The sequence below is a fragment of the Trichechus manatus genome, unplaced genomic scaffold, assembly GCF_000243295.1.
Source record: "Trichechus manatus latirostris isolate Lorelei unplaced genomic scaffold, TriManLat1.0 scaffold00046, whole genome shotgun sequence".
Lineage (NCBI taxonomy): Eukaryota > Metazoa > Chordata > Mammalia > Sirenia > Trichechidae > Trichechus > Trichechus manatus.
Genome location: NW_004443982.1, coordinates 16,991,363 through 17,006,285, shown reverse-complemented (window position 1 = coordinate 17,006,285; position 14,923 = coordinate 16,991,363). Strand labels below are relative to the sequence as shown.

The 14,923-nt window shown below is 39.9% G+C and overlaps 1 protein-coding gene across 1 annotated transcript in view; it reads left to right on the top strand.

Annotated features, from left to right (window-relative positions):
* OTC (ornithine transcarbamylase) overlaps nucleotides 1-14,923 on the top strand; it is a 99,470-nt gene that overhangs the window by 68,379 nt on the left and 16,168 nt on the right. The window contains exons 5-8 of the mRNA XM_004376937.1: nucleotides 2,180-2,333; nucleotides 4,580-4,702; nucleotides 13,011-13,064; nucleotides 13,149-13,298. Of these exons, the coding sequence (XP_004376994.1) occupies nucleotides 2,180-2,333; nucleotides 4,580-4,702; nucleotides 13,011-13,064; nucleotides 13,149-13,298 (481 nt within the window). The remainder of the gene's footprint in view (nucleotides 1-2,179; nucleotides 2,334-4,579; nucleotides 4,703-13,010; nucleotides 13,065-13,148; nucleotides 13,299-14,923) is intronic.

Below are 14,923 nucleotides of genomic sequence, written 5' to 3'. Positions count from 1 at the left end.
TAGGGTTTCAGGATTGTTGTATTCTCTGTTCGGCTTAGTTTTTCGGATCTTTGCTGTGGAGGGACGGCGTGGTGCTTCTGCTTGGAGCGCCATTTTTTTCCTCCGCATATAGGGTGTTGACTTCTCCAGCTGCTCCTCTGATGTCTCCTTCATTCAGCCTCATATTTCCTCATTCTTTCCTAACCTTGCTCTCATTACTCCAAAGTTTTAAAGGGCCTTCATTTACTCATGTATGAAGTTGAGATAGTGTTTACAGGTGATAAACTCTAAATCAAGCAATACTTAACAACACATTGTGTAGTCCATGAAAACCATAGGAGATTGGCAACCATGGTCCTAGCTCCCTAAAATGATTTGAGAGGCCACAATAGAGGTCAAATCTGCCTTTCTGACAATGAGATTCCAGAAGGTCAACTGTAATGGTTACACCAGATTTTTTATCCTATCTGCACACACTTTAGGAATTTATTTAAGTTTAAATGGGTCTGAAGTATGACTTCTGGGGTCAACACCCCTCTGCCTATCTCTTTCTCATAGGATTTTAGGTATCATAAAATTGACCAATTCTTTTGAAATAGGAAATAAATAGTTGATTATAGCCCTTATTGGAATATCTATTTTCATGTGACTAACTTTCCCACGATAGAGTTAGAAGCCTGCATTCTTATAGTATAAGCATCAGTACAATACATCTGTACTAGGAAAGGGACTCATATTAAAATCTTGAAGAAAGGAGAAGCATGGATGGCCTCTCATGTAAAAGCTGGGTTTCTTCCTATTAAAGTTAAACCCTCTACAACAGTGACTTCCAACCATTTTAGCTTGAGCTAAGGAACCACCATCACTCTGACATGTGGAGAGACTTTAAAATCTAGGTCTGAGACTTCCCTTCCAGAATTTTATTGTCTGTGAGTTTGAGGCAATGTGTTGTAATGGCAAGAACATGGACTTTTGAGTTAAACAGATTTTGGTTTGAATATAAGCTCCTCTAGCTTAATTAGGTGTGTGGCCCCAGGCAAGTCACTTAACCTCTCTGAGCCTCAGGTCCTGCAGCTCTAGAATTGAGAATAATGATACCCATCTTTCTGTGTGTTGTTTGAATGTGTGGCCATGATTTGATTTGTCTTCCTTCCTTGGTGGATTATTTTGTGCTGTATGGTAGGAAGCAGTTGCTGATTTTTTTCAAAGATGCTGATAGCTACATAGAGTGAAGGGATAAGGGTGGGAACGTCTTCTCAGGCTCAGCCTCTACCAGAGTTTATTACTGGCTGTGTCTGTTCAGGTCCACTGAGAAACAGACTCCAAGTTGGAATTAAAGTTCAAGAGATTTATTGAGGGAAACACCTGTGAAGGATTAAGGAGTGAGGAAGCAGGAGTAGGCAGGAAGAGCCTTCAGAATGGAATGCAAGTGTGCTCCCTGTGAAAGAAGAGGGGAAAGGAAGGAGAGTGGGGGAGGAAGGGCCTCAGACTGCAGTGTGGCTCTGAGAAAGTTTCAGCCAGGCTGATGGGGAGTCCCAGAGCAAAGGATGCCCATCAGAGAAGTCCCACATCAGGCAGGAATTTTCCAGCTGTAGGACCCCCACAGTGCTCAGTCATTGGTTGGGAGCAGCACAGGGGAGCGTGGCCTGGGCAAGAATGCTGTGGGGGAATCCCCAGGGTGCTGTGGCTGGAAGCCGTCAGCTAACGGCACTATTCTAGGGAGGTTCTCACTGAAGAGAGGTCTGGGTGGCGCTCTCCCATGGCTGCCACACTGGTACTTCCAATTTTACAATGAAAATGTATGTTTTTCTGTGAGATGATGTAAAAGAAAACTAGCCATATGCCAGGTCATTAATGTTTCTCTGTCTATCTCATTTTTGGTCTTGTCCCTTTTAACTAAACCATCTTCCATTTATCAAGTATCATTCATCATCATGTCTACTGGGCCCACAATTTATTTCTCATCCTGCAAAAAATAGTAAAATCACTGGAGAAGACATGGGTGGAACAACATCTGGCTTTCATAATGACTGCATGTTAAATATTCACTTTTAAACTTGTCATCTTGATAGATGGCTAAGTGGTAACTTCGTGAAAATTCTAAATTGTTAACATTTTTCATTGCTGTTTAAGATCCCATATTAAAGAAGGAGTTATAAAGCATAATTAACTTATATATTCTTTTATTGGTTTTCCATAGAGTGTTGTCTAGCATGACGGATGCAGTGTTGGCACGAGTGTATAAACAGTCAGATCTAGACATCCTGGCTAAAGAAGCATCCATCCCAATCGTCAATGGGCTATCAGATTTGTACCATCCTATTCAGATCCTGGCTGATTACCTCACGCTCCAGGTTGGCTGATTTCTTTGTCTTATACAAGAGCGAAATCAACAAATAGCTTCTGACTAGCTTTAAATGGAACCACTTACTAAATGATGGTATTGGTGTTTTGTTTTGTTTTCAAATGTCATCTCAACAAAGAATTATAGCATATGTGTGCATACTAGATATCCAGGGAAAACAGGGCATTGTTAAAAACAGACCATAAGGTCCTTCTGCTTTCAATTCTGATCCCAACCCCTTTTAGCCCCTTTCTCATCCCCTGTTCTTTCAATCACTTTGCTTTTTGCTGCCATATTTAACACAATAGATGACTAGGAAATGCTGGAGCATACAGAATGGAAAAGCCTTATGTGATCTTACATACATCAGGGTCTGTGGCTTGGGGGTGAGGACTGGTGGAGTGCACTTTGGATATTCAAAATTGTTAAGTACTAAACCACTTTTAGGGGGAGGAGGGCACTTTCTATCATTTTAATAAAATGGTAATTTAAGACTAGGGTTAAAAACATGCAGAATTTATAGAATTGAGGCTCAACTTTAGCCGTATCCCCCCCAAATTAGGAACTTGAATAATTTTGAAAGATTCACCTCATTTGCTTTGCCACAACCAATCTACATGGTATAGCTGTGTGGAATCCTAACAACCCTGGTTTCTGTGTCTATAGATGATGCTGGGGAGACAGGGCAAACTGGATATTCCCATCTTTCTCCCCATTTTAATAAGCTACACACATATAAATGTGAGATTAAACTGAAAATGAAGCTCTTCGGAAATAAGGATACAATCCATCCAGAGGATGATACAATGGTGTCACATACCAAGTGGCTGTTTGCAGGTGTGGCTTTACAGATACACCAGATAATTTAGTACTTCCCCCAGGGCTTTATCATTACTAGATTATAAATTCATTGAGAGACAATGAGCTGTCCTATTCATCATAGTGCCACTGCAGGGCCTTGCACAATGCCTTCATCATAGGAGGTACTCAAAGTAGGAGTTGAATGAATAAATATCAGCTTATTAAGAGCATGGCTCTAAATCAAATAGATCTGGATTTAAATCCTAGCTTAGCCACCTTGTAGTTCTGTGATCTCCAAATTGCTTAAACTTTCTCTTTTTAAAAATTTTTATCTGTATAAATATATAAAATACATCAAACCTACAGATACTTCAAGGCAAATTAAACACCCATGTACCCATTACACCCACTCCTCAGTTATCAACAGGGTTAGGTTCCAAAGACCAGGTTGTTATGTGAAAATTGGCATTATGCAAAAATGGAGGATGACTACATCATTACATAACTGCCAAATTACATCATCATATGACTGCCAAACCACTGAGAGTCATGGCCCAGCCAAGTTGACACATAACCTTAACCATCACAGCCAGTGTTACTCTCGCCTCACACCTCAGTGTTTGTTACTACCAGATATACATTGTTAATGCACAAAATAGTCAGATAGTAGATTTTTCACTATTGTTGTAAATGCGAAATGTTGGATAACAAGATAGCCTATAAGTTAGGAGTAGGTGTACCCAGTTTTGTCAAATCTTAACATGATGGAATAATTACTTTAGAATGTTTTGCTGTTTCTAAATGAAACATTACAAATGGAGTTGAAGCTCACTGTGTAACTCTCCCTGACCCCATTTCCTGCCACCAAGAAATTATTATCCTGTTGGTTTAATTTATAATTCTCAAGCATGTGTTTATACTTTTACTACACACATCTATGTCCATAACCAGTTAAGGGTATTATTGTGCATGTTTATAAAGTTTATATAAATGGGAACATACTTAGCACCACCATGTTGCACTGTTCCAGGTGCATCATATTTCCCATTTTTTATACCAAAGTATGTAAACTCCATAAGGGTAGTGAGTTTTATCTCCTTTGTTCTTTGTTTATCGCCATGGCCAAGAAGAGTGTCTGGACATTGATGGTGCTCAACTTGTTAAATAAATGAAGAAAACTAAGATTCAGATTTGAAATTTATGAAAACATGAGTCTCCATGAGTTCATGCAATGTCTTGGTTTAAGATATTAGGTCATTTTGCTATATTGGTTTTGTGATTGTGCATTCATATTTTTTAATTTTCTCCGTATAATGCAAAGAAATTTAGTAGTTTATTCATTCCAAGAATACATTAAAATTCGGTGAAAATATTTCCTTTATTTTAACTCTAGTAATTGTTGCACATAAGTGGATTTCTTCCTGGGTTTAATCTCCTTCCTCCCTTGCCTTGCAGGAACACTATGGCTCTCTGAAAGGCCTCACCCTCAGCTGGATTGGGGATGGGAACAACATCCTACACTCCATCATGATGAGTGCAGCGAAATTTGGGATGCACCTTCAGGCGGCTACTCCAAAGGTAGAGAAAGCTTCTGCCATGAAACAATCCCCCACTTATTTTTATTGAGGTGAAATTCACATAACATAAAATAATTTAAAGTGAACCATTCAGTGGCATTTGGTACATTAACAATGTTGTGCAACCACCACCTCTATATAGTTCCAACACATTTGCATCATCCAAAATGAAAGCCTGTACTCATTAAACAGTCACTCCCATTCCCTTCTCCTCCCAGCCCCTGGCAACCACCAATTTTACTCTGTCTCTATGGATTTACCTATTCTGGCTATTTCATATAAATGGAATCATACAATATGTGGCTTTCTGTGTCTGGCTTCTTTCACTTAGCATAATGTTTTTGAGGTTCATCCACGTTATAGCATGCATCTGTACTTCATTCCTTTTTATGGCCAAATAATATTCCATTGTGTGTATATACCACAATTTGCTTATACATTCATCTGTTGATGGACATTTGAGCCCTTTTTATCTTTTGGCTGTTGTGAATAGTGCCACTATGAACGTGTGTACATGTACTTGTTTGAGTACCTGGTTTTCATTCTTTAGGGTATATCTGGGAGTAGAATTGCAGTATTATATGGTAATTCTATGTTTAAACTTTTTGAGGAACCAGCAAACTGTTTTCCACAGTGGCTATGCCATTTTAAATTCCCACCAGTGATGTGCAAAGGTTCCAATTTCTCCACATTATCTAATCCCCTCTTAAATCACTCCCAGATGCATTTACTTAGTGAAAACAAACCTCTCTTCCACTCAAAGCGCAGATTGGGCCAAAATTTTAGGATGTGTTACCAGCCCTGTTATTAAATAGCTAACTGGCTTCTTCAGCGCCCAATTTTTAATCTCTACAATAAGAGAGATAGTCTTGGCTGATGCCTTTCATTCTGTGAGTCGGTATTAAAAGCATGTTGAATTATCCCTTTGAATGCCCTGAAATCAGCCATTTGATGACTGGCATCTTTGTGCATTACCACCACAAAGGCTGAAGAAAGCGATGAAACCCAGACGGCACAGAATTCCCAGCACATGGGGAAAATGCTGTCATTTTTCTAATATTTTAATTTGGTAGAAAAATGTCAATCCAATGTGAGGGTCACCAGCTTAGTATTTCAAAACTCAACTCCAGAGGCCCTTAGGCTTTTAAAATCTGAGTCCCACATGGCTGTGAAGATGAATCCCACACACATCCTAGCTATTGCTAATCTCACAGAATGTATAGGAAGCATATCTTCTTTCCCGGGCCCAAAGTAACCCTTTGGATGCACAAGAAACTGTTAATATTTGTTGCCTGTAAGGAGGGGAACTAGGAGGTTCAGGGATAGAGGTAGGAGGGAGACTTTATTTTATATCCTTTTATATGGTTTGAATTTCTTAATATGTATGTTTTTACCACACAGTAACACAAATATATAAATAAAATAAATGCACTGAAATAAAAAAAAAACGTGTAACTCTCCCTAGGAGAAGCCTATGTTAAGATACCTCCAGACGTATACTAAATGAATAGGCCTTTTAAATGGTAAAACTTAACCCTACAAGACATTCATACGCAAACCAGCCCTGAAGGATCCCCACAGAACCTTTTAAATACCCAGACTCTACTGAATTCTTTCCCTGTTGTGTTTCTTATTGGTCACTAATGTCCCATAAGGAGTCTTTTGAAGGGACAATTTCCCTAGATATAAACCATTACAGACACAAAATTTTGATTTGTGGTAAAAGGTAGAACTGACTCTCTCATTAATAGACGACTTTTCACGATTACTATGCACCAGTGTGTTTCTGACCAAGCATGTGTTTGCTGTTATCTCAATAGTCACTGCTGTGTTTCCCTGTGATAAGCTAAGACATCCAGAGCTGAATATGTGAGGATTAAAAATTCCTCCCTGCTTCTGCTTCTTGAGTTTGAGATGTTTATTTACCAACCACTGGGAACATGAATTACACAATGTGGACTAATAGCTGCATTTATCTATTGGTAAATACACAAACTCTTGAGTCTCTCATACACCCTCCACACACCCTAACCCCCAGTGTCTTAGGCAAGGTTCCCCACAAGTAAATCCCAAGATGAGGATTTGTGTGAAAGTGATTTAATAAGGAACTGCTCCTAAGGAATTCTCACCTTCCATGCAGGAGACCTGGGTTCGATTCCTGACCAATGTACCTCATACACAGCCACCTCCCATCTATCACTGGAGGCTTGTGTGTTGCTGTGATGCTGAACAGGGATGCAGGACTTCCGATTTTAAAACTGGGAGAGTCCCAGGCAAACCAGAATGAGTTTGTTACTTGAGTGCCATGTTAGACAAAGTTCCACAGAAGATAGCTTCAGCCTGATCCCACAGGTGAGCTCTGGAGTGTAAGCTATGCCCCAGAGTTGTCCCAACCTGAGGCAAGGAAACTTGGCTTTCATCTTTCTAAACCAGTCATTAGTCAAGAGCCACCAGGAGAGGAGAAGAGGTAAATCCCCTGGCATTTCCACCTCTTTACAGGAGTAGAGATTTCTACCTCTCTACAGGAGTAGAGGAAACCCTGGTGGCATAGTGGTTAAGAGTTATGGCTGCTAACCTAAAAAAGGTTGGTAGTTCGAATCCACCAGGCGCTCCTTGGAAACCGTATGGGCACTTCTACTCTGTCCTGTAGGGTTGCTATGAGTTGGAATTGACTTGACAGCAACTGGTTTGGTTTTTTTGGTTTACAGGAGTAGAGAGGTAGCCGGAGGGCTGCATTCCCAGGCAGAGTTGCAAGTGCTAGGTGTTAAAAGCACACTGAAATGGGAGGATGGAGCAAAAGCCATGAAAAAGAGTCCTCTGAGGGCATCTGGATAGAGCACAGCATTGTCTGCTGCATCCTGCTGAAACAAAACAAAATGCTTCTAGAACACTAAAAACTATAAATCATTACTAAAGACATTAAAGAAGACCTAAATAAATGGAAGGACATTCTGTGTTTGTGGATTGGAAGACTTAATATTGTTAAGATGTCGATACTACTCAAAGCAATCTATAGATTCAATGCAATCCCCGTCAAAATTCTAACAGCCTTCTTTGCAGAAATAGAAAAGCTAATCATCAAATTTATATGGAACTGCAAGGGACCCTGAATAGCCAAAGCACTCTTAAAAAAGAAGAACGAAGTAGGAAGGACTCACACTTCCCGGTCTCAAAACATATTTAAATCTACAGTAATCAAAATAGTATGGTACTGCTATAATGATATACATATTAACCAGTGGAATAGAATTGTCTAGAAGTAAACCTGTACATTTATGGTCAATTGATTTTCGACAAGAGTGCTAAGTTCATTCAGTGAGAAAGAGTAGTCTCTTTAATAAATGGTGCTGGGACAACTGGATTTCCACACACAGAAAAATGAAGCTGGACCCATACCTCACATATGAAAATTAACTCAGAATAGATCAAGGACATAAGTGCAAGAGCTCAAACCATAAACATAGGGGTAATTCTTCAGGACCTAGTTTTTAACAATGGATTCTTAGATATGACACCGAAAGCATGAGCAACAAAAGACAAAATAGGTAAATGGGGCTTCATCAAAATTAAAAACTCAAAGAATTTTATCAACATAATGAAGAGACAACCTACAGATTGGCAGAAAATTTCTGGAACCATGTATTCAACAAGGGTTTAATATCCAGAATATATAAAGAACTCCTACAATTTAACAACAAAAAGACAAACAACCCAATCAAAAAATGGGCGAAAGACTTGAACAAATATTTCACCAAAGAAGAAATGGCCAACAAGCACATGAAAGAAGCTCAATGTCATTAGTCATTAGGGAAATGTAAATCAAAACCACAATGAGTTATCATTTCATCTCCACTAAGATAGCTATGATAGTTAAAACAAAACAAAACCAGAAAACAACAGGTGTTGTCAAGGACGCGAAGACGTTGGAACCCTCATTCATTGCTGGTGGGATCATAAAACGGTACAACTACTGTGGAAAACAGTTTGGTGGTTCCCCAAAAAGTTAAACATACAAGTACCATATGACCCAGCAATACCACTCCTAGGTATATACCCAGAAGAAGTGAAAGCAGGAACATAAACAGATACTTGTACACCAGTATTTATTGCAGCACTATTCACAATAGCCAAATGGTGGAAACAACCTAAATGTCCATCAACAGATGAATGGATAGACAAATCTTGGTATAAATATTCAATGGAATATTACTCAACCATAAAGAGAAATGAAGTCCTGAAACATGCTACAACCTGGATGAACCTTGACAACATTATGCTGAGTGAAATAAGTCAGACACAAAAGGACAAATATTGTATGATCCCACTTATATGAAATATTTAGAATAGGCAAGTGTATAGAGACTATTAGTGGTTACCAGGGGTGAAAAGGAGGGGGGAAAAGAAGGAGTCATTATTTAGGGGAGCTGAGCTTCTGTTAAGGGTGATGGAAAAATTTGGAAACAGTGGTGATGGCTGCACAATATGATGAACAAAATAAATGTCACTGAATTGTACACGTAAAAAATGTTGAAATGATATATATACATACACATAAACAGGAAAAAAAATGCTCATCCCTAATGTTCTTACTGAACTACTGTTGTTGGGTGCCATCAAGTCGGTTCCAACTCGTAGTGACCCCATGTGACAGAGTAGAACTGCCTCATAGGGTCTTCTAGGCTGTGATCTTTACAGGAGCAGATCGCCAGATCTTTTCCCCTGGAGCAGCTGGGTGAGTTGGAACCACCAACCTTTAAGTTAGTGGGAAAGTGCTTAACCATTGTGCCACCAGGGCTCCTTCTTACTGAACCATTAGGGTCAATGCATCCTGCCACAGAAGAAATGGCAGGCATAGGCAGCTGCATGTATTAGAAGCCACCTATTATAATAAACTTTGGGTACTCAGAGAGATGACTCCTACACCAGGTAATTTTCCCCTTTCATTCAGCATGAACTGAAATAAAGGGTCAGAGCTGACAAATGTACTTAAGGTGGCTCTTTTTCACTTTATGGAAAGGAAGCTGTCATTCTCATTATAAATCCAGCATGAAGAAAGTCTTGGTATAAATGCAAACTATTATTACATTTGGTTTTTACCGATAAAACGTACATTAACAACAGTTGTTCCTTGGGATAAGATGTTTTTGGGAAGGCTTTATTCTGTTGTAGAAATACATGGGTTATACATTTTATTGCATGTCAAAGAAGTTTTATTAACATCAAAGGAAAAAATGCAATATTACAGAGTAATTTCAGTATTGTTCTTATGCAGAAACTCATTTAAATGATAAAGAGTACTAAAACTTGGTTCAATCTTGATGGGGTAAGAGTTTTAAAAGTTTTCTTGAAAGTCTAATTGTGCAGAAGTAGTCGCATCAATTTATAAGCCTTCAGTTATTAGTAGATCTACTTCCTTTAAAGACAAAGCTATGAGATTTATTGTAAGTTTAAGAAACACTGAAAAGTTTCCAAGGCCATAATTAATCTATGTCCCCATTCTTCAACCAAGAATAACTTACATGTTCAAGAAAAAAAAAGAATTTTGTCCATGATTGTAAATTTGCTCCATAAACTATCAATGGTAATGATTTAAACATTGTTCTAAATGAATATTTAGACTGAACTGGGCTAATCACCTTCTCCATGTGGTTTTAAGATTTATGTAAAAGCCAATGAATGGTGTAGTATTGAAAGCTGAGCTGTGAGTAAAGAATTTCTCTCTGCATTCTATGTCATGGCCCAATGCATGCAAGGTTGGGTGATTTTCTAATTTCCAAACCTTTTTGTTGGTTCTCTAAGTACTTATTGATTCGTTCTCTTAGAATGATTATACTTAGGGAGTATAAAGCCTGCTCTCAAAAAGCGAAGGCTCCGTTTTCAGGGCAGGAGGCACCTGAGCTACTATCTGAGTTTCTTCATTCATGTTTACCAGTATGACTGGTCACAGCATTAGTTACTAAATTAGCAAGGCTTTATTAATTACCTTCCCCCAAGTCCCTTACAAACCAGTCTCCGGATTTATGGCATTGAGGGTGGTAAAACTGCTATGGTGCAATGGTTAAAGCATTCGGCTGCTAACTGAAAGGTCAGTGTTTCTAACCCACCAGCGGCTCTGTAGGAGAAAAGACCTGGCAATCTGCTCCTGTAAAGATTACAGCCTAGGAAACCCTATGAGGCAGTTCTACTCTGTCACATGGAGTCACTATGAGTCAGAATCAACTTGACAGCACACAATAACAACAACGAAACTGCTAAAATGTCTGCAGCCATCGTCATCAAGAATTTTGTATTGAGAGAAGGAATTATGGTAGACAACCATGGACAAATAAACCCAATTTCAAGTGAGTAAACCTGGACATGCCTGCTGCGGGTTGAGCTTCCCGGGAAGTAGACTCTGAAACAGAGTTTAGTGTGCAGGGTGTGCAGGATGTTTATTAGAGTGTGTCTTTAAGAGCAAGACCTGTGGGGGGAAGAGATAGAAGCAGGAGTAAACAGAGGTAGAAGCTGAGCTGCGATGCAGGTCTAACAACAGCCTCAGTTGACCATATGGAAAGTTCTAGATCTGGCATGGCCACTCAGAGCTGTCCTGAGTTGGGGGGGTGGTCAGCTTTTCATACCCCTTGTCAATCAGTCATTGGACATGGATCACCCTGGAAAAGTGTGTGTCCTTGGGTGAGGTGGCTTTCTGTCTGTCGCTGAGACAGTACCCAAAGAGGGCTGACGGCTGAAGGCCATATTCCCACAGCTTTCCCAGGAAGTCTTTTATTCATGAAAGAATCCTTTATTCATGACTGCATCCACCACAGTGTCCCACTGAGAATTTATAAAAATCAGCCCATAATAAATGCTGAGAATTCAGGACAATGAGAACGATAGAGGAAGGTGAGGATAATGATGGTGTTTGAACTGGCAAGACTTCCATCTGGAGAGTCTGGAAGTGAGGCTGGGCTAGAGTTCTGACAAAAAAGAGGCTGATACGTTCTGAAGAAGACACCCAGCAGAGGACAAGAGGGAGGTATTCAAGGGTGAAGGGCTGTGATCGTGGAAGACGGACGACAATAAGATTGGCTTTACTGCAGCAAGATGTTGAGGCGAATTAAAAGAGACAGAAGCAGGGGATGTTGGTGGGGAGCCTTGATGCTCTTAATCAGGATTTTGGTTTGACTTAAGAAACAACTAGTAAACATCAGAGGCTTCAGAGAAAACAATTCTTGCCACTGTGTACAGAACAGATTAGAGGGTGTAGATGGAGGCAGGAAGGCTATTTGTGAAGCTCTGGAATAGCTTAGGACCTTTAGCTGCCTCCGTAATGTCCCCTCACCCAGGGTTGAGATGAGGGTAAGGCAAGTGAGGTGCCTAGGGTGCAAAATGTGTGCTTGCACAATACAAAAAGTGAGTGTCTCCTTAAGTTTTGTGCCCTAGGCGCCTCTCTTGCTTCACCCAAGTCCCAACTCTGCCCTCACCAAATCATCCCAAACAATCATATAATCCTAGCAAAAACAGTGTACTTGCTGTGTAAATGCCACTTCAAAACAAGCACCCAGCATTCAGAACAATTTCTGTAGAATGCAGAAGAGTAAGATGTGTGCATGTGGCGCAAATGATTAAGCGCTCTGCTGCTAACCTAAGGGTTGGTGGTTTGAACCCACCCAGCCCCTCCACAGGAGAGAGAAAGACCTGGCAATCTGCTCCTATAAAGATTACAGGCTAGGAAACACTATGGGGAAGTTCCAGTCTGACACATGGGGTTGCTGTGAGTCAAAAATGACTTGCCAGCACCTAGCAACAACAACAACATGTGGGCAGTTAGTATTTACCTGGGATGGTCAGGGAAGGTTTCTTTGAGGCGGAGACATTTGAAGTGGGACCTGAAAGCCTTATCCACATGAAGTGGGTGGGGAAAAGCATTTCTGACGAAAAAGAACAGCATGTAGAAAGACTTGGAGCCAAACATCCATTGGGTTGTAGAATTAGGTATATAATCCTCTTAAGCTACTAGAGGAACAAAAAGAGGTGTTAGCTATCAAGAGCTAGAAAGCACCACACTCAATGTTTGTCTTTATTATTAAAGATGTCAAAGATAATAAAGAAAGAAGGGGCAATTGGTTACCTTTTTAAATTCCCAAAGGCACTATTAAGGTTTGAAAGTCTAGATTTAAAAATCACATTCTACTCAACATGGTTGGACCACATCTTAAAGCAAAAAAGGGAAGGAGGGACAGAATTTTGTTGAAAAGAAAAGAATGTGTATAAGAAAACTGATACATAATAAAATTACGTAAATAACAGTCAAATTCTTCCCCCTGCAGGGGTATGAGCCGGATCCTAGTATAACCAAGTTGGCAGAGCAGTATGCCAAAGAGGTATGCACTTTATATGTAAAGCTGTATTTATTTGCCTTTCTCTCTCCCATGAAGTTGTTTAACTGGCACACTTTTGTATGTTAGAATGGTACCAAGCTGTTGCTGACGAATGATCCATTGGAAGCGGCATGTGGAGGCAATGTATTAATTACAGACACTTGGATAAGCATGGGACAAGAAGAGGAGAAGAAAAAGCGGCTCCAGGCTTTCCAAGGTTACCAAGTTACAATGAAGGTACAAATTGAAGTCTCTCTGAAGGTTCATTAATTCCATTTACAAAGGTCAGAACTATCTAATCACTCATTCACCTTGGGGAGAGTAGACTGTCCTTTCTTTCCCTATGAAGGACTCACTGTCTGTATGCTCCAGGGATTTATTTCCTTCGGAAGATTAGCTATGTCCTTTGGAAAGACACTTTTTGTGCTGGGTGAAGGAATTCGAAACCTAGGCTGAAAAGAGAACTGGCTTCTCCCTCTCACATCAAGAGACTGGAACACTTTGCTGTTTGTGTGTTTAGAAAGATTAGGTTACTTCTGATTTCTGCTAAGAAAAGCCCCATAACTATTTTCCTCAGGCAAATCCTTGCGTCCATTTTGTAAGGACCCCAAATAGTTTTTTTTTTTTTTTGAGTGGTTTTACTTATTTATTTTTATTGTACTTTAGATGAAGGTTTACAGAACAAATAGTTTCTCATTAAACAGTACACATATTGTTTTATGACAATGGTTAACAACCCCACAACATGTCAACAGTGTCCCTTCTCAACCTTGGGTTCACTATTACCAGCTTTTCTGTCCCCTCCTGCTTTCTAGTCCTTGTCCCTGGACTGTTGTGCCCCATTAGTCTCGTTTTGTTTTATGGGCTGTCTAATCTTTGGTTGAAGGGTGAACCTCGGGAGTGACTTCATGACTGAGCTAAAAGGGTGTCCGGGGGCCGTACTCTCAGGTTTCTCCAGTCTGTCAGGCCAGGAAATCTGGTCTTTTTTTGTAAGTTAGAATTATGTTCTACATTTTTCTCCAGCTCTGTCCAGAACCCTCTGTTGTGATCCTGGTCAGAGCAGTTAGTGGTGGTAGCCGGCCACCATCTGGTTGTGCTGTACTCAGTCTGGTGGAGGCTGTGGTAGTTAGACCAGTTTAGTTTTGCTAACTCCCTCCAGGTCTTTCCCAAGGGAATTCATCTAATCTGAGACTTTCCATTAAGATGTGCCCCAGTGCTTGTCAACCTTGAACATGTATCAGAATACAAGCTCAGATGGCTGACCCTCACCCCCAGGTTTCTGACTCAGTAGGTCAGGGGTGGGGCCCGAGAATGTGCCTTTCTAACAAGTTCCCAGGTAATGAATGCTTCTGATTCAGGCCCACACTTAGAGAACTACTGCTCTGGAGAAATACCCTGAGTCAGGTGCATGTTAGGATTTTCTCAGCAGAGAAACTAATCTGTTTTGGTAAAGAAAGGGATTATGCAATTACAATAAACATTTCATTGATAAAGTAATATATAAATACAAGTTCCTCATTTTAAAAGTGTCAGAAGGAACAGATGAATGAAAAATAAAAAAGTAAAAATACCACTCTCCCCCATCCCCTGAAGAGTGACTATTCCTAGAGGCAGCCACCATTTAACAATTTGATGTGTCTTTTTACAGACCTTTTCTGTGTATTTACATATATATGCCTACACACACACACGCAACTATTTTTTTTTATTGTACTTCAGGTGAAGGCTTACAGAACAAATAGTTTCTCATGAAACAGTAGTGCATATATTGTTTTATGACATTGGTTAAGAACCCCACAACATGTCAACCCTCTAACTTCTCAACCTTTTTTTTTTGTTGAAAATACACATAGCCAAAGATA